The following is a 27,137-nucleotide window of genomic DNA, read 5'->3' as shown; positions in this document are numbered from 1 at the left end:
CTACTCCAATCACCTCCAGAGCTGCATTTATAATTCTGCTGCTTTCTGGTCCCTGCTCAGTATAGGTGGCAGCTCTGGATGGGATTGGAGAATAATAAAGCTCCTTACAGAATGTTATAGTCTCTCCTCACCGTTCTCCTGAGGTGGTCTCCTCAGGGACAGTGGTCCTGGTGGGACGTCGGTCATCTTCATGGTCGTCAGGTTTGGCATACTGATGACCAGCTTCTTACTGAACATGTGCTCCGGGCGGAAACGCTTCAGCTTCTCCGTTGCTCGCCGTCTGGGGATTTCAAAAAACACAGATGATCTCCTACAGGAAGAGGTCGGGTATAACAGAGGTCTGTCCGTACAAAGGCCGCAAACCTCTATGTGGCACCACTGATTGCATAACTCAGGACAGTATAATAAAATATCCCCGCGGGCATTATGCCTGCACGGCGACATCCCCGCGGGCATTATGCCTGCACGGCGACATCCCCGCGGGCATTATGCCTGCACGGCGACATCCCCGCGGGCATTATGCCTGCACGGCGACATCCCCGCGGGCATTATGCCTGCACGGCGACATCCCCGCGGGCATTATGTAATCGCGTAAGGGAGGCCAAAGTAATTATAAGCTTTCCAGGTTCTGAACCCTAGCAGAGTCATGTTTGAGTGGGGCTTTATTACGCTTTGTAACGGGGCCCAGGGTTACTTGCTACGACGTGGATTTGTGCCTTTTATCTTGCACTTATCAGAATACCAAATGTATTAAAATCCAGTGAACACTTTACCCATCGATCTCGGAGGACGTGCTCAGCTCCATACGGGTGTAATCGTCCATTTTCTTACTGAGACGAGCTTTAAGAAAGGAGTTGAACATGTAGGTGTCCAGAACCTGCGGAAACGTCACATGGTTACCAAGATAAAGTCCCATCAGGTTGTTATATCATACGGATGTGCTGATCCAGAAGAATGTGACACCAATCCCCCAACAATGTCCACACCCTGTAGATACATAACTTTTGCAGAGTCACGTAAATTGCTTATCCTCCAGTCACATCCAGAGCTGCATTCTTCCAGAAGCTCAACTGTTCCAGGCAGTGTCTGCACAGACCATGCACAGATGTAGTCTATACGCCAGGCCCTGAAAAGATTTTCTGGACCCTGGTCGGTCTGTGGCCCTGCAACCTTTGCCGGCGCGACGTCATCGAAGTTGCATGATGCACTCATGTAGCGCTTGGACAGAAATTTGAATGCAGCTCTGGCTGTGACCAGAGTATGCAGCTCCGGATGTGAATGGAAAACAAGAAATAATGCAGCTCAAAAATTATCAAAACATTTTCAAATTTTACAGATTTTATAAAGGATATTCTAGCCGATCCTAACAAACGACAGGTATAAATGTGGGAACATTTCCCAAAGAAAAATGAAAACCTGTCGTCCTCCCACACGTTACCTGCTCAAAAATAAAATTTTTACTAACACTAAACTAATTTTCATCCACTTCTAATAACTGCGCTGACGGCTCTATATAATGAACATTAGGTGGTCCACCAAACTGTGGGTTCGTCCGCCTTTTCTCTAATAAGTATGAAGGGGAGGGGTTCTCTCTATCAGAGCCCCATTCATATGATTAGTGGGGGTCTCACTGGTCAGACCCCTATCACTCAAGTCATCGCCTATCCTGTGGTTAGCAAGAACCTTAAAAAGGGTGGTGTAACCCTTTACCTTTCTGTAGAAGGCTTGGTCCCCCGGACTTCTGGTCTTCAGGAACTCCCTGCTGTTAAATACCCGGTGCTCGTAGTTCAGGTGTGCCTTCACATCCCTGCCAGGAAGGAAGTCATAATTCACACATGTAGATGTCTCCCAACTGGATATTCTACTGATTTCCTAATTTTATTAGCATATTACTAAATCGGGTCTGCCCCCCATCAGAAGCGTCTGATGGGAAAGGAATTACTATTAAAAGGGGTAGTGCAGGATTAGTAAATTCACGGCCGCCGAGCACGTTTGCAGGTGGCACGCACAGTAAGCCATGCCAATGATTGATGGTGGGCAGCCCCCTACTAACCTGCATGTATAATGGTCCATCAGTCAGTAGGTGATGTTTTACCTGAAGATGTCCACTATTAGCTGCAGAGTGATCTCCTGGATCTCGCTGTTGAGGTTCTGCTGCCACAGCCGTCTCCGCAGTCTCTGCTCCCCGATGTCCAGGGTCGCTGTGCGATGAGCCTGCTCCAGGTCGTAGTGCAGCGGCACGTTCTCCATACTGCGCGACAAAGTGGTGTGAAGAAGAGGGCTACTGGGGTCCTCCAAAATGTAGCTGGGGTGTAACATTTCCCACCCTTTGCAATACTGGAGTGTTTTCCTTTAGAAGTGCTGCTGTCCCCACTGCTGCTGCATCTGCGGGTCCGTTGTTGATAATGGTGTCCGGCGGCCACTTTAGCGTCAGGAGAGGTCATTTCTCCTTGGCGTAGGAGAAAATTACCCCTCCCAGTCCCTTGTCACCTATTTTTTTTGTCCTTTGCACTAAGACCCCCCAGCACCACTGTCTACAGATGGCAGTCTTTTAGTTTTGTAGAAAACTGGTTTTGCTAAATAGCCCACCCAAGACAAGTTGGAAATCTCAGCCAGAATGACCGGCTATGTGCATGCAGAATAGCAGGGCCGAGTACAGCCGTCATGACATTGTCCTAGCTGCGTGTGACAGCCCAGAGTAGGTGTGTACAGGGATCAGAGGGTCTCGTTGCCCTGAATCCTAATGAAGGGCCTATTCCTTGGAGTATTTCTGAGTGACAAGCGAGTTATTCTTCCCTCTGCCCTTTTGGAAAATAAGGTAAACTAACTGTGTATTACTGTATGTGATGTGCAGGTTGCAGGTAGCGGCAAGGTCTGGAAGCCAACAATCAGGAGGCTAGTTGAGCTCACCAGCATTACCCAAACTTTAAAAGGGGTTGTCTGCTCCCTAATACTCAATATCTAACTTGTTTTAAAAACTACTTTAGTAAGACTACAACCATTAAATATTCCCTACCGTTCCCCCTGTACTTTAAACTTCCTCTCCACTTCCGATGATGTTGTGTTTGAGTCTCCCAGCGTCCATTGGGAATTCTCAAACATGTCTTCATCAGGGGGCCGAGGCTGCCTGCACTCATCCCAGCTTTCTTTTTTTTTGCCCTGAAATGGGACTGGAGCTGCAGTCACTCCCCACATCTGTGGTCACCACCCCGGAATGGGAAATCATCAGCGACGTCTGTTTTGGGTTAGTCTTTGTTCTACGGAGCATGTATTGGTTTATCAATTCTGATGCATGCTTAGTATGCTCTCTCTATTCTTTCCCTTTCACTGTGCATTGACAGTGCGCTCCCGTCGCCGGCTCAAAAGAGAAGTAACGAGCCGGCAAGGGAGCGCACCGTCAATGCACAGTGAAAGGGAAAGACTGTGGCGAGGAGGGAGAGCATATAGATCATGCGTCAAAACATACAACCGGCGCATGCTCATTAGAACCGAGACTGTCTCAGCCCTTGAAACGGACATCACAGATGAAGCACGGGTGAGTGACAGCAGCTCAGGCCCTCTAATGACTTGACAATCCCTAGTGCTTGTTGGGAGACTCAAAACAGAACGTTATCAGAAGTGGAATAAAAAAAATACACAAGAAAGGAAGGTAAAATACAGAGGGAACGGTAGGGAATTTTTAATTACTGTACTTTATATTTAGTTTTAAAAAATTAAATACTTTTGCAGTTAGTTTATTTATATAGCGCCAACAAATTCTGTAGCATTTTACATTAGATATTGAAGACTAGGCTCACTGTTGCGTTTCGGACAGCCCCTTTAAGGATTACTCAGGAAAGTTGCGCTACTGTCATAAAAAGTCTGCGACTGGGGAAACTCCTTATGTGTGTGACAGAAAAGAAAGACGACAGACGGGTCGATGGATAAGGAGAATCACGTACCTGCATATAAAGCTCTCTGCAGCCATTACCGGCATGTCCGGGACCTCGCAGTCCTCAGAGTCCATCTCCGAGAAGGAAATGTTGCCGTTATCAATATCGATTAATACCAAATCCTCTCCTTCCTTGAAAAAGGAATATCAGAAAATCAAATCTGTTGTCATCATCGCATCATTGATGTAAAGTTTCCGATCATATAAATTATGGAGAAATCCCTTCTGTACATTAACCCCCGCACTCACCGCTCACAGTGACTACTATTTAACTGCAATTCCCCTTAGTTTACATTTATGACGTGGCGGGTGCTCATATACATGACTGTGAGCATTTCTCTGTGTATAGTCACAGTATCGCTGTATACAACAGGGCGAGCGAGGGGGTGAATCAGTTTGTGGTCAAGAAACCATTAAAACATCATAATACCAATAATGTGAGTCACCGGAGCTTAGGAGTGCAGCTCTGAAGGCTGTGTCACCACTGGAAACAGCTGGCTGCACATAAACATCATTCCCCTATCTGGATATATGCAACTGTCCGCTCTAGAACACCAGATTATTATTAATGCATCTGTAGAAGAATTGGTGCTTTATTTTTTTTTTGAATATCGAAATCTCCTGCAAAGTCAGAGGGGGCGCTCCGGAGCTTACTGCATGCGATGGTATTATTGATGTCAATGTATAGTCAGTATCCAGAGCGTCCCCCAGTGGTGACTGCAGGCGGACACAATTAAAAGGGAATCTGTCAACAAATCTGAGAACAGCATAATGGAGAGACGGAGACCCCAATTCTAGCGATGTGTCACTTACAGGGCTGCTTGCTGTAGTTGTGATAAAAACACAGTTCTATCAGCAAGAGATTAGAAGAAGAAGATTAGTAAACCTGCAGGCAGGCAGTCCAAACACGCCCCCACCACTGATTGGACAGTGTGCACAGAAATCTGCCTATCAGTGATATGGGCGGGGTTATACAAGGCTCAGCATTCAGAGAACTGCCGGTGAATTTATCAAAACTGTAGCAAGCAGCCCAGTAAGTGATATATCACTGGAATCAAGGTCTCTGCCTCTATATTCTGCCGCTTTCAGATGAGGGTAATAAAAACCTGCTAAAAGATTCCCTTTAAATGGGTATTCTCAAATTTAGAAATCATCTCCTATCTATTGGAAAGGAGATAAACTTCCTGATCGCTGTGGGTCCGACTGATCCAAAGACCCAGAGATCTGAAAAGCCTTGTGTGAATGGAGAGGTGGTCGATCATGCACCATTCATTCTTATGGGAGAGCCAAAGACCAACCGAGCGCCGAGGTCAGCAATTTCCAGCGGTTCCGTTAAGAATGAATGGAGCGGCAGTGCGCATGATCGACCACAGCTCCATTCACACGTGGAACTTCAGAGTTACAGCTCTTGAGATCAGTGGGTGACCTAGTAGTCGCACCCCCAGCAATCAGGAAGTTATCCCCCATCTAATTTAAAAGGGAAAAGGGATTAAAAGACTAAAATGGGACCTGGGTAACCCCTGGAGAAACACTAAGATAATTGATATATAGGTAACTACTGTGAGACCAATTAGTATTAAATGAACTAGTAAAAAAAATATATATATGTATATTAATGGTCGACCTTGCAAACTTCCTTGTAGTGATCCAGGTGGCAGCCCATGAGAAAAGACGTTGGTGCCATGATGAAGTCCAGCATATGCTGCGAGAGTATGGGCACAAACGTGTGCTGCCATTTGATGGGGTGTAGATAGACCATAAAAGACTCAGCGATGAGGGTTAACAGGGCAAAATCCGATGAGAAAAAGACAATTCTCTGCTCGGTCAAGATACAAGCCATGATCTACGGAGAGACCGTACATGATGTTAGAAGAACGATGAGCCCGTTCCATAATAAACCATTGGAGACCAGTGACCGAGTCATGTACTGAACCAATGGACATTACAAACAGATACTAAACTCATGGACACCGGCATCTGTATGACCGGATAGGTGATGATTGTTACATCGGTGTAGGGTCCCCACTGATTGCTAGAACCCATGTTAGATCAGCGTAGGTCCCACCGATAGTCAGAATGGAGATCCTATGTTAAACTGATGCGAGTCCCACAGACCTTGGAGTGTGGGAGTGCAAAAGTTGGGGGTGCAAAAGTTGGAGTACAGCTCCACAGACTGCATAATCATTGGAAAGAGCAGACTCGTGTTTGATTGGTGTGGGTCCCCCCCCCTATCGCCTGAATGGGAAATGTATGTTAAATGGGATCCCCACTGAACACCAAAGCTTACAACTCGTGTTCCCCGTCTGTCCCATGGCTGTGAGTATCTGGCAATGATGAGAACACAGTGTGACCGGCCACTCCACTCAGCTTCCCTTGTGGACAGTGAAGAACAGGAGACAGGTGATAATTTTTATGGACTGGAATACCCCATTAACTGCATACAATCCAGACAATAATAGGTGCACAGTGCCACACAGCTACCAAAATTCCCCAATGCGTTGGCAAGAGTTACCTGTAACACCTGTTTCGGGGTGAAGCAGATAAATGGCAGGTGAAGATCTAAATCTATTATTGGGCTTTCCAGATCTTCTCTTGAGGGGAAAACAATCTGCAGAGGTTTCATACTGAACACCTACAGGAAAAAACAGACAGAAAAAAAATACAGCTCTGGATGTGACTAGAGCATAAGATACAACATCAATCAAAGGGTTCCGCAATATCATATGTAGATTTATGATGGGCTTCAATGGCAGATATTCTCCAGGACAATTAAAACTTATTGATCACCCCCACAATTGAACTCCTCTATAACCCCAGTATTTCCTGTACTGATGCCCTATTCTCATGGGTATCTATGTACATATGATTAAGCCTTTTCTCTACTCTGTACACTATAGTAGAGGTAGTCATTACCAGGTGGAGGGGTCCCGGCGGAGGACAAGGAATCAGAGATAACTTTGCAGCAAACTCCTTAATACGATCGTCAAAACTCACATTCCTGCTGGACTTCAATTGTGAAAGGAGGCTGAGAATGAAGATAAAAGGGTAAAAAAAAGAAAATAGTGAATGAAAAAATGAAAGTCTGTTCGATCTGAATGATGCCTTTTCTAGAGATCGCTGAACTGATCGCTGAAGGTCTAGTAGCCGACACTGCACATTTCTCCTACAGTGTCCACTATAGGAGAGATTTAGTATTGCATGACACCCCATGAGGTAAGTGGCAGGCTTTGTGATATCTGGCTGGGATTAGTCCTACAGTATGGAAGAGGATATCTTTCCACTGTGGGGCTTAAGGAGGTGACTCCACTTTGTATACCCAACTAGGACATGAGCCCCTTAAATGGAAGAAATCCTAGCATTCAATAAAGACTTAGCTGCACCATTGTTTGAAAAGCAAATCCACAAAAAAAACCATCCCGCCATCTGAAGGTCTGGACGCAGGAGATGAACATATTGAAGTCAGTGGGCTTATGCTTTAATTTTCCAACATTAAAAAGTGGCCAAGCCTCCAAATGAGAATGTGTAATAAAATTGGCCTTGTACTGAACCCCATGGCGGTTCCCTTTTCACTGCATATCATAATAAACTCAACAAAAAAGGGCCAGAAAGGGATATATTATAGCAGCATACTACTCCTCACTGGCGTGATGTATGATATGATTATACATTAAGTTCGTTTTACACAAGCAGATTTTGCCAATTGGTGATTTAGGATCCTTTTAAAATGGTCAATGCAAACTTCATGGAGGAACAAATACTTGTCAATGCAATTGTCCTGTCTCCATAGAATTTGCATATCATCCCTTGCAGAATGTCCCTTGTTTACACGGGGGCATTGTTTTGCCAACAATGTTTATTTTTAGGCCTCTGTTATACATCAGTGAAGATAAAGATGTTGTATCGCATCCCAATTAAGTAAAACAAGTATCCCTTTCTTACCATGACAGACAGTCCTTTAGGGAGTTATAGTAAGGATATCTGGATATAACGCAAATGGCAAAAGGTACATAAGCCTCATATGTCTTGGTGCTACTTGTGGAGTCCCAGTACGCCTGCCCATTGGACATTCCCAATGAATCCTACAGGGACAAGAAAGCAAAAAAATTAAAAATAAAAATCATCATCTACATCTCTCATACAAGTCAAAACAAGGACGATGCCCTGGTTCTTGGAAGACGTAAATTATCAGATCTAATGAACGGATCCGAGGCCCGGTAATTACAGACTATACAACACTAGTCATACCTGAATAGCCCGGGAGAACTGAGCAACAACGCCGTATGTCCTGTTCCCCAGAACGTCTGTAAATATAAGGGAATGAAAACGCTCCTCTTTAGGCTCTAAGGTCACTTGCATCCCCCCTGCAAAAAAATAAACAAATTATTATTATTATAATAAAAATAATAATAATAATAATAATAATAATTTATTATTGTATACCTGGAAAGCAAAGCTGAGGCAATCCAATCAGGTCGATGTCTTTGGGGACACTAATCTCCTCGGTGGTGGTCTCTCTGTAATCCGCGTTATTACCGGTCCCAGATTCCACCTTGGGTCTCTCCTTTTTCTTCCGGAACGATCTCCTTTTCGCCACCCTTTGGTACGGGCTCTGAACGGCGGTCGAGCTCTGCGCTTCTTCTTTCAATACAAAAGGAGGGACGAAAACAGAGGTGATTTCCGGTTCCAAAACTTTAAGACTTCTTATACCTTTCTGGGCAACCTGAGGTTAAAAAGAAAATATATATATATATATATATTTCTGTGCACAATCAGATGTATATAAAAAAAAAAAAAAAAAAAAAAAAAAAAAGTATTCACCCCCCCAAACCAGAACTGAAAAATACTCTGCTGTCTCGCTAGACAATAAATCTCTTAAAAATTCTCCCGTGGACTGCGGCAGGTTTCCCTTTTCTGTACTTTCTACTGTCACAAACCCACAGGACCTAGTTTTGTCCTTCCCTTGTATTTTACACTTCAGCTCTGCTTAAACACGCGCCTTAATTCATTTCACTCCGTGCATTTAGAAAGGAAACAAAAAAATAAAAGTTTCACAGAAAGAATTTACATGCTGCAGATTTCAAAATCTATCCTGAAGGTGAATTTACACGGGGAAAGTTTCCGGGAGGTGGGGATGAGAGAGAGTTCAATCTGGCACTTTATTAGGCAGAGGTTTTTTTGTGCACCCAATAACACCCTCCTCCCTCAGTGAAAATCCCCTGCATAAGTAAGACCCTGTGGATTTTCGTTGTATCCTCCCATTGTTCCAAGAGCCAAAACGTTTTATTATTCCCGCAGACATCGCCGTATGAGGCTGTTTGTTTTGCAGGATGAGTTGTAATTTTTGAAGAACACCATTCATGTTACCATATAAAGTACAAAAAAAAAAAAAAAAAAAAAAAAAAATGGGGAATAAATGGTGACACGGCCGGGGACAGCTTATAAAACGTGCCGAAACCAGGTTCACATGTTGCATTACAGATCTGACCGCAATAGCTGCAGGAAGAACAGCTGCGGGTCAAGACAGGAAAGTCTTCCAACTCTGGCCCTGCAGATGTAGCAGAGCTGAATGTGTTACGTGAAGGGTTAGTCCTATTAGAATGACCCTTTTCCAGATCCCCTATTAGTCTAGGTTTGCGCTTTCAAAAAAAAAATTATAGTAAAAAAAAAAAATGAAAAGTTTTTATGAAAATATTAAAAGCAAAAAAGAGAAAAATGAGAAATCACCCACCTTTTCACTCGTTAAAAAAAAAAGTAAAGAAATTACTATTTTTGGAAGAAGGGTAAGAAAACTTGAAATCGAAAATGGTGTCAGGAAGATGTTATAGGGTTGATACAAGATAGAACCTAGCGCTGTGTGAATGAATGAAGCGGCCTACTCGGTGCAATCACATCTCTGCATTAGGTGAGACGGAGAGGTTTTTCAGTAGACACAGGTCAAATTTTGGGTTCTGGGGGATGCAGCCCCTACCTCCAGCAGACGGACACCAGCCAGGTTGTGTAAACCAGCATGCAGCTCTGTTTATTTTACAGAGAAAATCCAGCTTGTCGGCCCCATCCGCATTCAATGACAGGGCTGAGCACAGCGACATAGAAAGTCAGAAGAACTATACTACATTTTTAATAGGAGGTAATTGCTAATTTTATTATTACACCTACTATATATGGGGATAGGATCTTTGAGATGAGAATACCCCCTTTAAGTTTCTATAATCTTCAATTTTTTCACAGCAAGATCTCTGATGACAGTCAGTGAATGAGCACATTCATTATTAATATATGATTTTTCCTGACTGAATTTCATGTGCAGAAAAAGAAGCAGCATGTCCATTCTTTGTGCGTTTTGGCCTGCGGTTTTCCAATACAATGCATTGGAAAAAAAATGCACAAAAGACGCTGAAGATTTTCCACAGTGTTTTTTTGTTTTTTTTTTGCTGCCAAGAGAAGCAGAAACTCTGCAGAAAATTCTGCAAGCAATTCCTGATGGTGCGCACATAACCTTATATGGTCAGAGGAGAGGGACATGGATACTAGAAGATCCGGCTCCAACGTTCAACGTTATTAGCTGCAAATTGTTACACGCACGCCGCTAGGTTCAGATAGGGAGAGACTGGTTTCATGAATTCTTTGGAATCCTGGGGGAACCGTTACTCAGGGCGACCATAGGCTGCACCTTCTCTCAGGCACACGATAGATTCAGTTGCTGATCAGATACATCTGACAAGAGTCTTTTTCAACAGTGCAATTCAGGGATATTACAGCAACAACCTTCATTACAGTACAGTCTGAGTTTCTTGAGCAACCGGCTCCAGTAACAATACAGTAGTTTCTTCACAAGGCACAGTATTACTGTCTTTTCAGTAACATAATTCAGCATAGATTAGATCCACAGCATTCTTTATCCTGCATGGACATGGAGGGGGGGGGGGGGGTGTTTATGAGGGAGATGATCCCTGTGACAAAATTCCTTCCAGTCCTTATCTTTCTGCCCGATAATACACTGCACTGTTAGTTCAGGGAGTTTATCTGACCTGTATTTAGTTTCTTTCCGGATCTAAATCCTGTTCAATTGTCTTCAGTCCGATCCAGATCACACACACCACCTTTCTCTTCGGCTTCAGCCAGACTACAACAACAAGTTCCCCACAATCCCCCTGGGGCTCTGCTAAAGACACTCCCCTCTAGTTGCTGGATGCTTCTGAAGCACAACACTTCCTGTCTCCTGTGCTTGTGTTATTTGTAAGAGTTGCTGGATGCTTTTGAAGCAACAGCACTACTTCTACATGCTACAAAATCCTTAAACGTCGACCATTTGTCAGAAGGGATCGACCCAAGTTATAAGCGACTGGCATGGGATGACCCCGACTGAAGAAAACTTTAATTAAAAAAAAAAAGTGAACGTTCCCATGTACAATTTTCTTTGTGTAAAATCCACATCGAAATCCTCAGCATCAAAAAAGTTACAGATTTTGTTGTAGAGATGCTGCGGCTTTTCTGAAGATTTCACTGGTAGCAAATAAATATTGATGATATTTGCAGATTTTAATATATGGACTCGATTTTCCCCTCTACGTGGAAAGTGCTCAAGACACCCGTGCCACCTGAGTCCAGTTGTGGCCTGGTGGGGGTGAAGCGGACTTGTCATCCTCCCGGGCGTTCACCTATAAAAACTGCTATATCTGTCTGTTACAATGTCCCAAATTCTGTACGCTGGGTGGGGGAAGAATGCGTCGGACTCATGGTGGAATGAAAAAGCGGGTTAGGTGGCAGCAGAGGAGGGGCAGCAGTGGCATCCCCGCCACTAATCCAGTACATGACTCTGGCAGAACAATAATCTCATGCTGGCAAATCGAGGTGAGCATGGAGCAGGAGATTGACTACAAAGGATATATAGGTTTTTTTTGTTAGAATGTTGTCTAATGCTTAATTTCTCAAACCGACTTTCAGGAAACTTCAGTGTTAATTAAAGGGGCCATGCCTTCTATAAAAGCTGCACTTTACCAGAAGTCCTTATAGGGGATATAATATAACTGATACACAAAACGCGTCGGTTATACCTTTCCAAGTCACATGAGCCGCTAATATGAAGTAAAGGTGACCACAGTTTCCACATGCCTCATCGGTCGGTCGGTGAAGCTGCAGAAAGAAGTGTTCAGTGGTAATGATTATTATGGGGCTGAGTCAGAAGCCGCACTGCAGAGCTGAACTCGTCCTTCCGTGGGTGACATCCTGTTCAGTCACCGTGAGACGCTCACGAGGTGCGGAAGAGTTTATTGGAGCTGTGTATGTACTGAGTGATTATTTGTTTAGTAGGCATGCCTGGTAATTAAGAATTATAGAGCGGGCAGGTGGGGGGGCGCGAGAGGGCATGATGGGTAGTTATTAAAGGTACTGGGAGCACACTGGGTGTGAGTGTCTCCGGAGAAGAGTCTATGGAATACTGTTTACACTTGCAGTTATTGCCCTGTGTGTCTTTTATCACAATCACTACCGACTAGATTCCGTGTGATACATTGTAGCAAACTATCAGAACTGGGGGGAGATTTGTGCATCTGTTCTCTAAAGTGGTTACATTTGTAGCAAATGTTTAGATGGGTGGACCACTTTCTAAAAATGTGCATTGAGGGCCAATCTCATATTCTCCAAGTGATGCTACCTAATAGCATGGTGCTCCGGACAAGAAGATGGGCGCTTATGAATGGGCATGTGTGATGCTACCCAATAGCATGGTGCTCCGGACAATAAGATGGGCGCTTATTGAATGGGCATATGTGATGCTACCTAATGGCATGGTGCTCCGGACAAGAAGATGGGCGCTTATGAATGGGCATGTGTGATGCTACCTAATAGCATGGTGCTCCGGACAAGAAGATGGGCGCTTATTGAATGGGCATGTGTGATGCTACCTAATAGCATGGTGCTCCGGACAAGAAGATGGGCGCTTATTGAATGGGCATGAGTGATGCTACCCAATAACATGGTGCTCCGGACAAGAAGATGGGCGCTTATGAATGGGCATGTGTGATGCTACCTAATAGCATGGTGCTCCGGTCAAGAAGATGGGCGCTTATTGAATGGGCATGTGTGATGCTACCTAATAGCATGGTGCTCCGGTCAAGAAGATAGGCGCTTATGAATGGGCATGTGTGATGCTACCTAATAGCATGGTGCTCCGGTCAAGAAGATGGGCGCTTATTGAATGGGCATGTGTGATGCTACCTAATAGCATGGTGCTCCGGTCAAGAAGATGGGAGCTTATTGAATGGGCATGTGTGATGCTACCTAATAGCATGGTGCTCCGGTCAAGAAGATGGGCATGTTTCCAGACCAGTCCATCATCAACCTCCAAAGAATACAAGTGGCATTACACAACGATCTGTATAGCTACATAAGTGGAATGATCGATTACCAGGCGATCGTTCGATCACTAGGCTGTTCATCCATCAACCTTCTTCTATCCGATAGGTGTTGCCACCTTTGCACGCAAAACATTTCAGGCCTCAAGAAATAGGCATGGACCCTCTACAGTGTCATGTAGAGTCCATATGACTATTGGTAGCCATCAGGTGCCTCAATGAAGCACAATTTCCCATATAAGCAATGCTACTTTGGAAGAATGGCTCCAGATCATCATCGGCATGCCACAAAAGGGTCATGTCACATATAATACAGCAGTGCGGATCAGTCCTTAGGCTGGTTTTTAGTTTCTGTATAATTTTTTTTTTTTTTTCAATTCATTGACAGCAGACATAGATCAGTCCTAATATATTAAATGTGCACAGCGACATTGTGACTCAATGGTAGTCAGCTAATGCAATGTGTAATATCTTGGGAAGGTTTCAGTCTAGTGACTAAAGCAGGACTATGATGTGGTGCCGATGAGACTGACCAAGGCTGCTCCACTGCCAGGTGGTCTACAAAGCACAGAGACACAGTCAGTTTATGCTATTCATGGTACCCACTGTTTTCACTCATCTGAGACATGAGCACCTCACCCCTGACAAGGTTTCACCCAGAAAAAAAACAAAATTACACTGCACTAATTCAGCTACAAGTTTACCGAAAAGACAGAAAAATGTAACACCCCAGCACCGAGCCCGGAATGTGGCCCGACGGGTTCTCGCCATGTCCTAGTGCTAAATTTACACATGGATGCTGAATGCACAAGTGAGTGATAGACACACAGCGAAAACATGTTATACAGCCATAATCATGTACATACAGGGCAGTATTATAGTAGTTAAGGTATTATTCGGTCTACAAGACGCACTTTTTTCCTCCAAAATTTTGGAGGAAAGTGGGGGATGCGTCAGATGGATAGTTAGATAGATAGACACACACATACACATATACACACTGTGGGTGGTGGGGAGTTTGGGGGGGAGCGGGGCACAGGAGCCAGCAGCCTACACTGTGCCCGCTACTAAAGAAAATTAATATTCACTGCTCCGCACGCCCATGGGTTATAGTGAATATTCATGGTCTTTAATAGCGGGCACACGTGACCGCCGAGTGGCAGCAGGAGCCGCGCTATTAAGGAGAGTGAATGGTCACTGCTCCCCACGCACACAGTCCCGCCGCAGGGAGCAGTGACTATTCCGGCACAGAATCTCAGTGTGAGGGCACATGGCAGTTACGCCATTCGTGGCTCACACAGTGAGATCCCTGTCGGCAGCAGAGCGAGACGTTGAACTGGAGGAGAGAGGAGGGGAGTATGAGTGTTTAACAGAATTGGGGGACATTATCCCTATAACAGTGTCAGCAGCAGTCCCCCTTCCCCTTAACAGGGCATCATGACTAGTGTTGAGCGAATCTGTTTGGCATTTCAAATTCAGGTTCGGGGTTCCGGCTTGCTCGAACCAAAAAAAAAAAAAAAAAAAAAAAAAACGGCTCCGCCCACGAACATCCCTGATTTGCCACGCTGTCACGCAGATGTTATCTGCATGACAGAATGGCAAATCAGGGATGTTCGTGGGCGGAGCAGATTTTTTTTTTGCGCGAACAAGCCGGAACCCCGAACACGAACCCAAATTTGAAATGCCAAACAAATTCGCTCAACACTAATCATGACCACATTTTTTTTTCTATTTTCCTCCTCTAAAACCTAGCTGCGTCTTATAGTCTGAAAAATACGGTTTATCTTTGTACATAGGGGACAGTATTATAGTAGTTATATTCTTGTACATAGGGGGCAGTATTATAGTAGTTATATTCTTGTACATAGGGGGCAGTATTATAGTAGTTTTATTCTTGTACATAGGGGGCAGTATTATAGTAGTTTTATTCTTGTACATAGGGGGCAGTATTATAGTAGTTATATTCTTGTACATAGGAGCAGTATTATAGTAGTTATATTCTTGTACATAGGGGCAGTATTATAGTAGTTATATTCTTGTACATAGGAGCAGTATTATAGTAGTTATATTCTTGTACATAGGAGCAGTATAGTAGTTATATTCTTGTACATAGGAGCAGTATAGTAGTTATATTCTTGTACATAGGAGCAGTGTTATAGTAGTTATATTCTTGTACATAGGGGGCAGTATTATAGTAGTTATATTCTTGTACATAGGAGCAGTATTATAGTAGTTATATTCTTGTACATAGGGGCAGTATTATAGTAGTTATATTCTTGTACATAGGGGGCAGTATTATAGTAGTTATATTCTTGTACATAGGGGGCAGTATTATAGTAGTTATATTCTTGTACATAGGAGCAGTATTATAGTAGTTATATTCTTGTACATAGGAGCAGTATAGTAGTTATATTCTTGTACATAGGGGGCAGTATTATAGTAGTTATATTCTTGTACATAGGGGGCAGTATTATAGTAGTTATATTCTTGTACATAGGGGGCAGTATTATAGTAGTTATATTCTTGTACATAGGGGCAGTATTATAGTAGTTATATTCTTGTACATAGGAGCAGTATTATAGTAGTTATATTCTTGTACATAGGAGCAGTATAGTAGTTATATTCTTGTACATAGGAGCAGTATAGTAGTTATATTCTTGTACATAGGAGCAGTGTTATAGTAGTTATATTCTTGTACATAGGGGGCAGTATTATAGTAGTTATATTCTTGTACATAGGAGCAGTATTATAGTAGTTATATTCTTGTACATAGGGGCAGTATTATAGTAGTTATATTCTTGTACATAGGGGGCAGTATTATAGTAGTTTTATTCTTGTACATAGGGGGCAGTATTATAGTAGTTATATTCTTGTACATAGGGGGCAGTATTATAGTAGTTATATTCTTGTACATAGGAGCAGTATTATAGTAGTTATATTCTTGTACATAGGAGCAGTATAGTAGTTATATTCTTGTACATAGGGGGCAGTATTATAGTAGTTATATTCTTGTACATAGGGGCAGTGTTATAGTAGTTATATTCTTGTACATAGGAGCAGTGTTATAGTAGTTATATTCTTGTACATAGGGGGCAGTATTATAGTAGTTTTATTCTTGTACATAGGAGCAGTATTATAGTAGTTATATTCTTGTACATAGGGGCAGTATTATAGTAGTTATTATATGGTTCCCTATGTACAAGAATATAACATTTGCTCTGATGCATAATGGGAAAAGTGTAGACAAAAAAAAATGGGGGATTTAATAAAAATTAATATCATTAAATATCTTAAGATGCAGTTTATGGTTCTTGTGGTACCATGAAAATTAACCTCTCCCTGTACCTTGCTGTAGTGTAAATTGCAGAGTGTTTTTAGAATTTCAGGTAGACCCTTAAAAAAAAAAAAAAAAAAAAAGAAGAGGAACAATAAATAAATATCATCTGCCTGTTGAAACAAAATCTAGGGGATATCCATACAAATCTCAGCATTGTCTTGTCCGCGCTGAAGAAGCCGATGCCATCTCTATTGTCCACTATTCACCCTTAACCTCAAGCTTCTCATTTTCAGCTGCCAAAATCAAAAAATTTTCGCTATTTCACAATCCTAATCATGTTCCTCTTTGTTTCCGCAGTTTTGAGGTTAGTGGTAACTGTTGTTACTGGCAACAAAATACCAATACAGAGATGAATTAATAAGACTTTGTTATATCGTCTTAGTTTATAAGATTATATATTTTCTTTGAATAGAGAACAAGGGAAGTGCTACATGGATTCTTATTGATGATTTACCTCTGCCCGCAGGCTCCCTGGCTATAACAATTGAGCAAAAACATTCTGGAAGTAGGCTGCCCGACTATACAGACAACTATGCACCCCTAAATCCCACAGGAACATCAATCCCCTCCTTGGATCAATTGCTATGATACCTGTCACAGAGGCAATAGCGCAGTATTAAGAGGCGATAACTCCTCTAGACCACCCGGGAGCATGGCGTCACTGCACTAGACCACCCGGGAGCATGGCATCACTTTTTCTGTGAACATGGCATACCATAGATGGTAAGTTGTCTCACGGACACAGTAGACGCCCTTAGAGTTTATTTTCAATGACTCCCTTCTTTCCTTATGAGAAAAAAGGAATGAATGTGTTAATCACTTGGAAATGTTTCTGATGTGATGAATCAAAAGTTTCCGGCGATACAATGAGCAACTTCAATAAAAAATATCCTAAACAATCTCTTTAAAGAAGCATCACAAAGCAGGGAATGCATAAAACTCACCCGGACAAGCCCCGGCTGACTCTGCGCCCCGGCTGACTCTGCGCCCCTGCTTTGGTGGTAATGTTGTCCTTCATTAAAAAAAAAAAAAAAAAGTTGTCTATTCCCTGAGTAAATTTTTGGCAAGCAGGGCTCCTTGCAGAGTCCTAACAATTCACAAATTGGCAAACCGGCACATATCACACCGTTAGGATTCAACAAGTAGGACTGTTTGCTGAAAAATGCACTCGGGGGTGGACAACCCCTTTAACTACCCTGCAATGATGATGATGTGTTGATCATGTGCACATGACCTCTGCAGCTGAAGGCCCGAGAAGTGACTTGCTGACTGTGATTGGCTGCAGCAGTCACATGCACGTGATTTGCAGATCTTCTTCCCAAGGAAGTTAAACAAAGACGATCAGGGCCACCATAAAAGCGGCTATAAAGCGACAGGGGAATGACCAGATGAGTGATCGTTATTTAACGCATTTCTGGCATTGTGTCAATTGTTTTGGACAACCCCTTTAAAACACAGTTTACTATCCTCAATCATTAAAATAAAGGGTATTGATGCATTCACTACTCCATGAGGCAACAATTCCCATCCTGAACGTCATGATCTCCCATGTGCCCCCCAGGTGGAAAGATAGTTACACAGCTTAAAAGGGTTGTCTTACTACTTTGATATTGATGACATAGCCTTAGGATAAGCCGATCTACATCAGACTGGTGGGATCTGATAACCAGCACAATATCAAAATACTGGAACAATCCCTTTAAGATGAACTTGAAGAGCTCAATAAACTACCTCCGTCTATGCCACGTCTTACAAGTACAGTTTTCCTCAAAGTAGCTGACCACCACCCCACAGACACAAACGCCATCAGACAAGACACAGGATGACGCCGGCAGAGTAGAGTCAAATGGTAGTCTGGTAGTGGTCAGGATGGGCAGCAGACAAAAAGGACGGGGTGAAAAATACAAGGACAATCAGGAACCAACACCTCTGCAGAGAGTCAGGAAAAAATGGACTATTACTCCAGAGAATAAACTCCTTCATAACCCAGCCATATTTTTCTGCTTTTTGATGTTTCTTTTGCTACTTCTAAGAGCAATAATTTTTTTGGGCATCAATACCCGCTGTACGAGGGCTTGTTTTATTGCGGGATGAGGAATCAGTTGTAGTTTTGAATGACGTCATTCACTTCACCATACTTAAAAAGTAGGGGGAAAAAATTCCAAAGTGTGAAATGGTGAACAAAAAAAATAAAAAAATAAAAAATGGCAGAATTTTTAAGGGGGGGGGGGGGGGTGTTATTATTATGAGGTAAACCTAATTCTTCAAGTGCAGCAATGCTAAACTTGCGCAGTGTGTTATATACATTTTGATGGTTAAGTGAACTTTGCAAAAAAATCTCTCTCCGGTTTGTGTCGCTATTTTCTCAGACTTGTAACCTGCTTTTTCCGACAATGGAGCGGTGGGTGATGGGGATGGTTGTTGGTTGTTTTGCTCAGTGAGCCAGAACAGAGGATGACGATGGATTGACAATTGACCAAACCGCTGACTATCTACAGGTGTCTTAGGCCCATGCTCGTATGATGCATTTTTTGCTGCCATTTTCCTAATAAGCATCAAAATGGTCATTTTTATGGCCTTTTTGGAAAAAAAAAAAAAAAAAAAGAAGTTGCAAACAATGCATCGTTTGACCTTCTAGGGCAGGGATGTCAAACACTGGCCTATTTGCCAAATCTGGCCCGCACGGTGGACTACGCGGGGCCCGTTAGCCCGCACGGTGGACTACGCGGGGCCCGTTAGTCTGTGTAAAGGTTGGCCCGCGACTTTGTCCAAGTTTTTCATTTTGGCCATCTGTGTGATTTAGTCTGGCATCCCTGTTCTAGGGGAACCTAGTGAATTTGTTCTACTCAACCAGAACATTAAGGTGAGACCAGACGGTGCGGCTGAGTGCATGCGAGCAAATCACGCCAATAAGGACAAGGCGAATCGCCCCACAACTGTTCAGGAACATTTTCTAGTCATTCCCCAGCTCATCTCGGTGTGATCTCCTGGTCTCACCCTAGTGCTCCAAACAGAAGAGGAAGCCGCGCGGACGGTTGCAGCGTTTCACGTTCTCAGATCGCCGCTTTCCTGTCTGTGGTGGAAAAACATAAATAAGGAACTGAAGGAAGAGGCTGCGGCGATTTCTTCATCTCTTGCAGAGTATTTCACTACCCAATGACGGCCCCCGGCCTCAAAATACTAAGTGGTCCTCATTGGCTCATATGGGATCTGTGATGGGGGACACATCTCTGTACAGCGCTGTGGAATCTGTTGGCGCTACATCAATAATCAGGAAGCAACTTAGGTTCATATAATGGAGCCTTAGGCAAATCTTTATTTTTTGGCGGTGTAAGATGGAGCCTGATGTATAAGTTCCATACATTCAGTGTGACATGTGCACGTAGAGTCATCGGGAACTTCCCTGTGGTCATGTGACCCACATCCTCAAGACACTTCAGGTCACCCGACCTGAATTGCTCCGACACCATCCATAACCACGGTTCATTTAAGGGGGTACTCGGATCTAAGCAAGCAGACAAGTGATAACCCCAACAATGGCCAGAATTAGGCACTCATGTCCCTCCTTCTCCATCGGCAGAAAGGCTGTGGCCAGGAAGAGCTGAATGGATCTGTAAGCTGTGCATGTGTCTTCACGAAGGTGTGAGGCATGGTGCAGCCTCAGCTCATGAGCCCGCTCCAAAACACCCGATATGGCTCATACTGACCACCCAGTCACTGACATACACACGTGGTCAAAATTGTTGGTACCCCTCGTTTAATGAAAGAAAAACCTGCAATAGTCACAGAAATAACTTGAATCTGACAAAAGTAATAAACTAAAAATCTATGAAAATGAACAAATGAAAGTCAGACATTTTTTTTCTGCTTCTACAGAATTAAAAAAAATAAATAAACTCATGAAATAGACCTGGACAGAAATGATGGTTTTTCTCAACTTAATATTTTGTTGAACAACCTTTTGAGGCAATCAGACGATTCCTGTAACTGCCAATGAGACTTGTGCACCTCTCGACAGGTATTTTGGCCCACTCCTCATGAGTAAACTGCTCCAGGTGTCTCGTGGTTGAAGGTTGCCTTTTCCAGACGGCATGTTTCAGCTCTTTCCAAAGATGCTCAATAGGATTTAGGTCAGGGCTCATAGCAGCCACTTCAGAATAGTCCAATGTTTTCCTCTTAGCCATTCTTGGGTGTTTTTAGCTGTGTGTTTTGGGTCATTATCCTGTTGCAAGACCCATGATCTGCGACTGAGACCAAGCTTTCTGACACTGGGCAGCACATTTCTCTCTAGAATCCCTTGATAGTCTTGAGATTTCATTGTACCCTGCACAGATTCAAGACACCTTGTGCCAGATATAGCAAAGCAGCCCCAGAACAGAGAGTCTCCACCATGTTTCACAGTAGGGACAGTGTTCTTTTCTTGATATGCTTCATTTTTCCGTCTGTGAACATAGAGCTGCTGTGCCTTGCCAAAAACTTCCATTTTTGTCTCATCTGTCCATAGGATATTGTCCCAGAAGATTTGTGGCTTGTCAACATGTAGCTTGGCAAATTCCAGTCTGGCTTTTTTATGATTTTTTTCAACAATGGTGTTCTCCTTGGTCGTCTCCCATGAAGTCCACTTTGCAGCAAACAACGACGGGTGGTGCGATCTGACACTGATGTTCCTTGAGCTTGAAGTTCACCTTTAATCTCTTTAGAAGTTATCCTGGGCTCTTTTGTTACCATTCATATTATGTCTCTTTGATTTGTCATCAATTTTGCTCCTGCGGCCACGTCCAGGGAGGTTGGCTACAGTCCCATGGATCTTAAATTTCCGAATAATATGTGCAACTGCAGTCACAGGAACATCAAGCTGCTTGGAGATGGTCTTATAACCGTTACCTTTAACATGCTTGTCTATAGTTTTCTTTATAATCTCCTGAAATAACTCTTTCCTTTGCTTCCTCTGGTCCATGTTGAGTGTGTACACACCATGTCACCAAACAGCACAGTGAGTATCTGTAGCCCTATATACAGGCTCACTGACTGATTACAAGATTGTAGACAGCTGTGATGATAATTAGTGAACACAACTTGATTTAACATGTCCTTTTTGTCACATTATTTTCAGGGGAACCATCATTTCTGTCCAGGCCTATTTCATGAGTTTCATTTTTTTTTTTTTTTTTTTTTATTCTGTGGAAGCAGAAAAGCAATGTCTGACTTTGATTTGTTCATTTTCATAGATTTTTAATGTATTACTTTTGTCAGATTCAAGTTATTTCCGTGATCATTGTGGGTTTTTCTTTCATTAAATGAGGGGCACCAACAATTTTGACCACGTGTGTATATTGATTGATCGGCCAAACATCGCACACCGAGAGATGTCACCAACGTGACCGAGTGAGGGTATCAACACCTATACTATTGGTGATGTCATTTCGACCCAAACTCGAAAATCCCTGGTTTTTCCCCCTCTAATCAGTAACACGCTTAGAAACTTTTAAATATATTTTAGCAGTTAAAAAAAAAAAAAGCGAATTATATATAATTTGGGGTCATCATTTTTCTGAGGCCCATAACTTTTTTCATTTTTTTTTGTCAATTGAGTTGTATGAGGACTTTTTTTTTTGCATGGCAAAAGGGTTGCTGTTTTTATTAGTGTCATTTTGGGGTAAATAGGACGTTTTGATCGCTTTTTATTGCATTTATGGGAGGAAGTGCAGAGACTGGAAAAAAAAAAGCATCCCCCCCCCCCCCTTTATTCGGGGTTTATCATTCAGGTTAAGTAATTTTACACTTTGACAGATCGTTCACGGAGATACCAAATATGTTTATTTTTTAATTACGGTATTTCTTTACTTTTTGTAAAAAAAAAAAAAAAGGAATAATTCAATCTTGTTTTCGCATTTTTATTTATTGCTTCTTGCAATATATTTTGTCTCGTGGGACTTGACTGATTCATCGCTGAGGTCACGGCCCCACTATCAGTGTTTGGTCAGTAATTTTTCTCAGGAGTGGGAGCCGAAACCAGGTGAGGAACAATCAAAGAAAAAGGTATAAGGCTGTGTGCCCACGATGCGTTTAAGCGTTTTTGCAGCAGCAATTCTGCTGCAGAAACGCTTAAAAAACGCTTGGTAGAAGGCCTGCCATGTTTCCCAATGATAATCCGCATGTGCTGTGCACATGCTGCGGAAATTTCCGCTGCGGATTATCATTGCGGAAAAATACGCAGCACTACCAATTATTTTGCGGAAGCGCTGCGTTTTCACCGCCATTGACTTGCATTGGAACGCATGGATTAAGCATCACTGCATCTGTACATGCAGAATTCATGCGTTTCAATGTGCGGATGGTACCCAGGTCTGGAAGACAAGAGACTCTCCTCCGGACCCAGGTACCATAGAACCTGTAAAAAAAAGAATAAATATTATACTTACCTTCTGATGGCCCGCTTGTCTTCGCTTGCCGGCAGATCGCGGTGGACTGAAGGACCTGCGCCGACGTCATTTAGTCATGTGACGGGTCACGCGAGCTGCCGGCAAGCCAAGTATACAGCACAGACCAAAAGTTTGGACACACCTTCTCATTTAAAGATTTTTCTGTATTTTCATGACTATGAAAATTGTACATTCACACTGAAGGCATCAAAACTATGAATTATCACATGTGGAATTATATACTTAACAAAAAAGTGTGAAACAACTGAAAATATGTCTTATATTCTAGGTTCTTCAAAGTAGCCACCTTTCGCTTTGATGACTGCTTTGCACACTCTTGGCATTCTCTTGATGAGCTTCAAGTGGTAGTCACCGGAAATGGTCTTCCAACAATCTTGAAGGAGTTCCCAGAGATGCTTAGCACTTGTTGGCCCTTTTACCTTCACTCTGCGGTCCAGCTTACCCCAAACCATCTCGATTGGGTTCGGGTCTGGTGACTGTGGAGGCCAGGTCATCTGGCGTAGCACCCCATCACTCTCCTTCTTGGTCAAATAGCCCTTACACAGCCTGGGAGTTGTGTTTGTGGTCATTGTCCTGTTGAAAAATAAATGATGGTCCAACTAAACGCAAACCGGATGGAATAGCATGCCGCTGCAAGATGCTGTGGTAGCCATGCTGGTTCAGTATGCCTTCAATTTTTTGAATAAATCCCCAACAGTGTCACCAGCAAAGCCCCCACACACCATCACACCTCCTCCTCCATGCTTCACGGTGGGAACCAGGCATGTAGAGTCCATCCGTTCACCTTTTCTGCGTCGCACAAAGACACGGTGGTTGGAACCAAAGATCTCAAATTTGGACTCATCAGACCAAAGCACAGATTTCCACTGGTCTAATGTCCATTCCTTGTGTTCTTTAGCTCAAACGAGTCTCTTCTGCTTGTTGCCTGTCCTTGGCAGTGGTTTCCTAGCAGCTATTTTACCATGAAGGCCTGCTGCACAAAGTCTCCTCTTAACAGTTGTTGTAGAGATGTGTCTGCTGCTAGAACTCTGTGTGGCATTGACCTGGTCTCTAATCTGAGCTGCTGTTAACCTGCGATTTCTGAGGCTGGTGACTTGGATAAACTTATCCTCAGAAGCAGAGGTGACTCTTGGTCTTCCTTTCCTGGGGCGGTCCTCATGTGAGCCAGTTTTTGTAGCGCTTGATGGTTTTTGCAACTGCACTTGGGGACACATTCAAAGTTTTTCCAATTTTCCGCACTGACTGACCTTCATTTCTTAAAGTAATGATGGCCACTCGTTTTTCTTTACTTAGAATTTGCATTATGGCAAGAAAAAAGCAGCTAACAGTCTATTCAGTAGGACTATCAGCTGTGTATCCACCAGACTTCTTCACAACACAACTGATGGTCCCAACCCCATTTATAAGGCAAGAAATCCCACTTATTAAACCTGACAGGGCACACCTGTGAAGTGAAAGCCATTTCCAGTGACTACCTCTTGAAGCCCATCAAGAGAATGCCAAGAGTGTGCAAAGCAGTCATCAAAGCAAAAGGTGGCTACTTTGAAGAACCTAGAATATAAGACATCTTTTCAGTTGTTTCACACTTTTTTGTTAAGTATATAATTCCACATGTGTTAATTCATAGTTTTGATGCCTTCAGTGTGAATGTACAATTTTCATAGTCATGAAAATACAGAAAAATCTTTAAATGAGAAGGTGTGTCCAAACTTTTGGCCTGTACTGTATATTTATTTTTTACCATTCTTTCGGTCACACTATAAATCCTTGCCGGTTGCATGGATTTATATAGTGTGACCAAGTTGTCAAGCACTTTCCAAGTGATGCTAAAATCTCTTGGAAAGCGCTTGACAACCCGCATGGGGAAATGCATGTGAAGAACACTTCATTTCCGCATGTCCCTGGCAGGAAAACGCATGTACAATCCGCATGTGCTTTTTTCTGCCAGGGAGATGCAGAAACGCTCAGGGAAATATCCAGAGCATTTCTGCATCGTGGGCACATAGCCTTATAGAAACAAGTCACCAATTCTGCATTTATCACCCACTCCTGGTTTTGTCTCCCACTCCTGAGAAAAAATACTGACCAAATACTGACAATGGGGCTGTGGCCTTACACTACATATTACAATGCTTTAGTATAGAATTATATAGTGAAATTACTCCCAGGAACAGATTGGGCTTCACAGGAGTACAAAAATGGCAGAGTAGGGGTTCATCGTGTGGGGGGCAATGAGCACCTGTATTGAGATCCCACTTAAATGGCGTTGTTAGAAATATCCAGCAGCATTTATGTGGTTAAACATCATTGGTCTCTATGGGGACAGTGGAGTAAGTTTGGAGGCAGTTTATCCATCTGGAGAAGTTGCCCCCATCCTCATCCGTCGGGGAGGAGAGTCAGGGGGGCCCCCCCATATACATCTGATGGTCGACTCTATATGAAATGCAGAAAATAAGTCGCTCATCATGACATCACATTGTTGCGTCGCTCTGATGTCATCGAAGTGCAGGGGCGGATGCCACTCAACCTACCTTGTCTATGTCTCTGATGTCATCGATGGGGGGTCCTACGAGGACACAGATCTCCAGCAATCCAGAGGGAAGCTGTGCATCCTCCATGTCCGCAGACGAAACAGATGAGAGCAGCTACAAAACTGGAGGAGCAGAGAAGGGCAACTTATGGCAAGGCGGACGTCCGATGCATCATTAAGGACAGGCTGGTACAAATCGGGCAAGTCCACAATATGTCATGCCACCGGCTGAGAATGGGCAGCCCCTGGGTTACACCTGCCCGTCACCAGCCATGCAGGTGGGCACCAAGGAACCGGACACAAAGTAGTGAAATAATGACCAAATCCTTCTGGAAAAGGTTACATAGGATTCTGGGGGAGACGCGTCCTCCGTACACACTACTGTATACTCCTGTAATGAATCCGCACTCCAGAGCCGGATAACGGGCAAGAAGCCAAGAGACTACCTAGGAACAAAGGGGTCTATATGAGAACCATATGGGGGGCACCAAGAGTGATGCTCAGAGTCCAAAGGCAGGAGGAAGCCGGGTGTCCAGGGGTCGGGTTTCAGGTACTGCAGAGTCTGTGGCTGTAACGTGTGATACCTGAGCAGAACAGTGCAGGCCTCAGGTTCCGGTCTCTGGCTGCCGAGCCGTCTGCATCTGCAGACCTGTGCCGCCTCCGCCGCCGCTCTCCTCAACTGATAACATAACCAGGGCGTTTCCGACCTGTACACTCAGCTCCGCCTACTCCACTCATAACCACGCCCACAGCGAGAATCATTGTTTACAGTAACGATGCCAACTACGCCTTAACCACGCCTACAACATGGCGCTTGCGCGCCTATAAAAACACTTTATTCTAAAAGAGGGCGTGGCCTCTACCTGACGCGTGGTGCTGGCGCTTACAGGTCTCTACATGGGCGTGGCTTTCTTATAAGCTGCCAATCAGATGTTGCGCATTCTGCGTATGTAAATGAGACGGTGTTCCTCCCCCTCAGACTGAGGAAAAGGGCGGGAAGTGTTAGTCACCTCACCTCAGTGACATAATGACAGGCTTACCTCATGAGGCGAATGTCGCCTGTCATGTGAGGCAGCTGCCACCTCAGCGCGGCTGTACGGCTCTTGTGTCTCACCTGAGGGACTGACACTGGAAAGATCAGCTGGAAACACGATCTCATTCATGTAGAGGAGGAAAAAATAAAAAAAAAAACGCAGTTTGGGTATTTCTGCGCTGCCAGTCAAACAAATAAAATTAACCTATGAGAAAAAAGCTATTTTTTGTCCTAGAAAAAGACCCCAAAAATTGAATCTGTTCCCCAAAAGGTCTCCATAATGACGGCAAAAAAAAAAAGTCTTACACGGCTCCATTGCCGTCGCTGTGGCCGCGAAACCAAAGCCGTAAAAACAATGGCGGAGCTGAGGGGGGTTTTTTTCCCCACCATTTTGCTTCATATGGAGCCCACCTCTCCACACCTAATAGATCAGGACACTTTTCTAACACACTCTGAAATACTCTGTGCTGCACCTACAACTCTGCAATTTACAATCTATCATTTCCCACA

General features: G+C 43.5%; 1 protein-coding gene across 1 annotated transcript in view; it reads right to left on the bottom strand.

Moving 5' to 3' along the window:
* Nucleotides 1–26,283, bottom strand: part of DENND3 (DENN domain containing 3) — a 41,895-nt gene extending 15,612 nt beyond the window's left edge. Inside the window, exons 1-13 of the mRNA XM_073679935.1 lie at nucleotides 26,179–26,283; nucleotides 25,596–25,717; nucleotides 8,372–8,651; nucleotides 8,177–8,292; nucleotides 7,871–8,010; nucleotides 6,845–6,956; nucleotides 6,444–6,563; nucleotides 5,556–5,774; nucleotides 3,942–4,063; nucleotides 2,096–2,251; nucleotides 1,711–1,807; nucleotides 774–877; nucleotides 132–280 (exon numbers count right to left, since the gene is read on the bottom strand). Of these exons, the coding sequence (XP_073536036.1) occupies nucleotides 132–280; nucleotides 774–877; nucleotides 1,711–1,807; nucleotides 2,096–2,251; nucleotides 3,942–4,063; nucleotides 5,556–5,774; nucleotides 6,444–6,563; nucleotides 6,845–6,956; nucleotides 7,871–8,010; nucleotides 8,177–8,292; nucleotides 8,372–8,651; nucleotides 25,596–25,682 (1,702 nt within the window). The 5' untranslated portion in view covers nucleotides 25,683–25,717; nucleotides 26,179–26,283. The remainder of the gene's footprint in view (nucleotides 1–131; nucleotides 281–773; nucleotides 878–1,710; nucleotides 1,808–2,095; nucleotides 2,252–3,941; nucleotides 4,064–5,555; nucleotides 5,775–6,443; nucleotides 6,564–6,844; nucleotides 6,957–7,870; nucleotides 8,011–8,176; nucleotides 8,293–8,371; nucleotides 8,652–25,595; nucleotides 25,718–26,178) is intronic.
* Nucleotides 26,284–27,137: the final 854 nt, after the last annotated feature.

The sequence above is a fragment of the Phyllobates terribilis genome, unplaced genomic scaffold (assembly GCF_046119375.1).
Source record: "Phyllobates terribilis strain yellow unplaced genomic scaffold, ASM4611937v1 Scaffold_4__5_contigs__length_816908805, whole genome shotgun sequence".
Taxonomy (NCBI): domain Eukaryota; kingdom Metazoa; phylum Chordata; class Amphibia; order Anura; family Dendrobatidae; genus Phyllobates; species Phyllobates terribilis.
The sequence above is the reverse complement of the archived record's forward strand: the minus strand, read 5'-3'. Positions and strand labels throughout refer to the sequence as shown.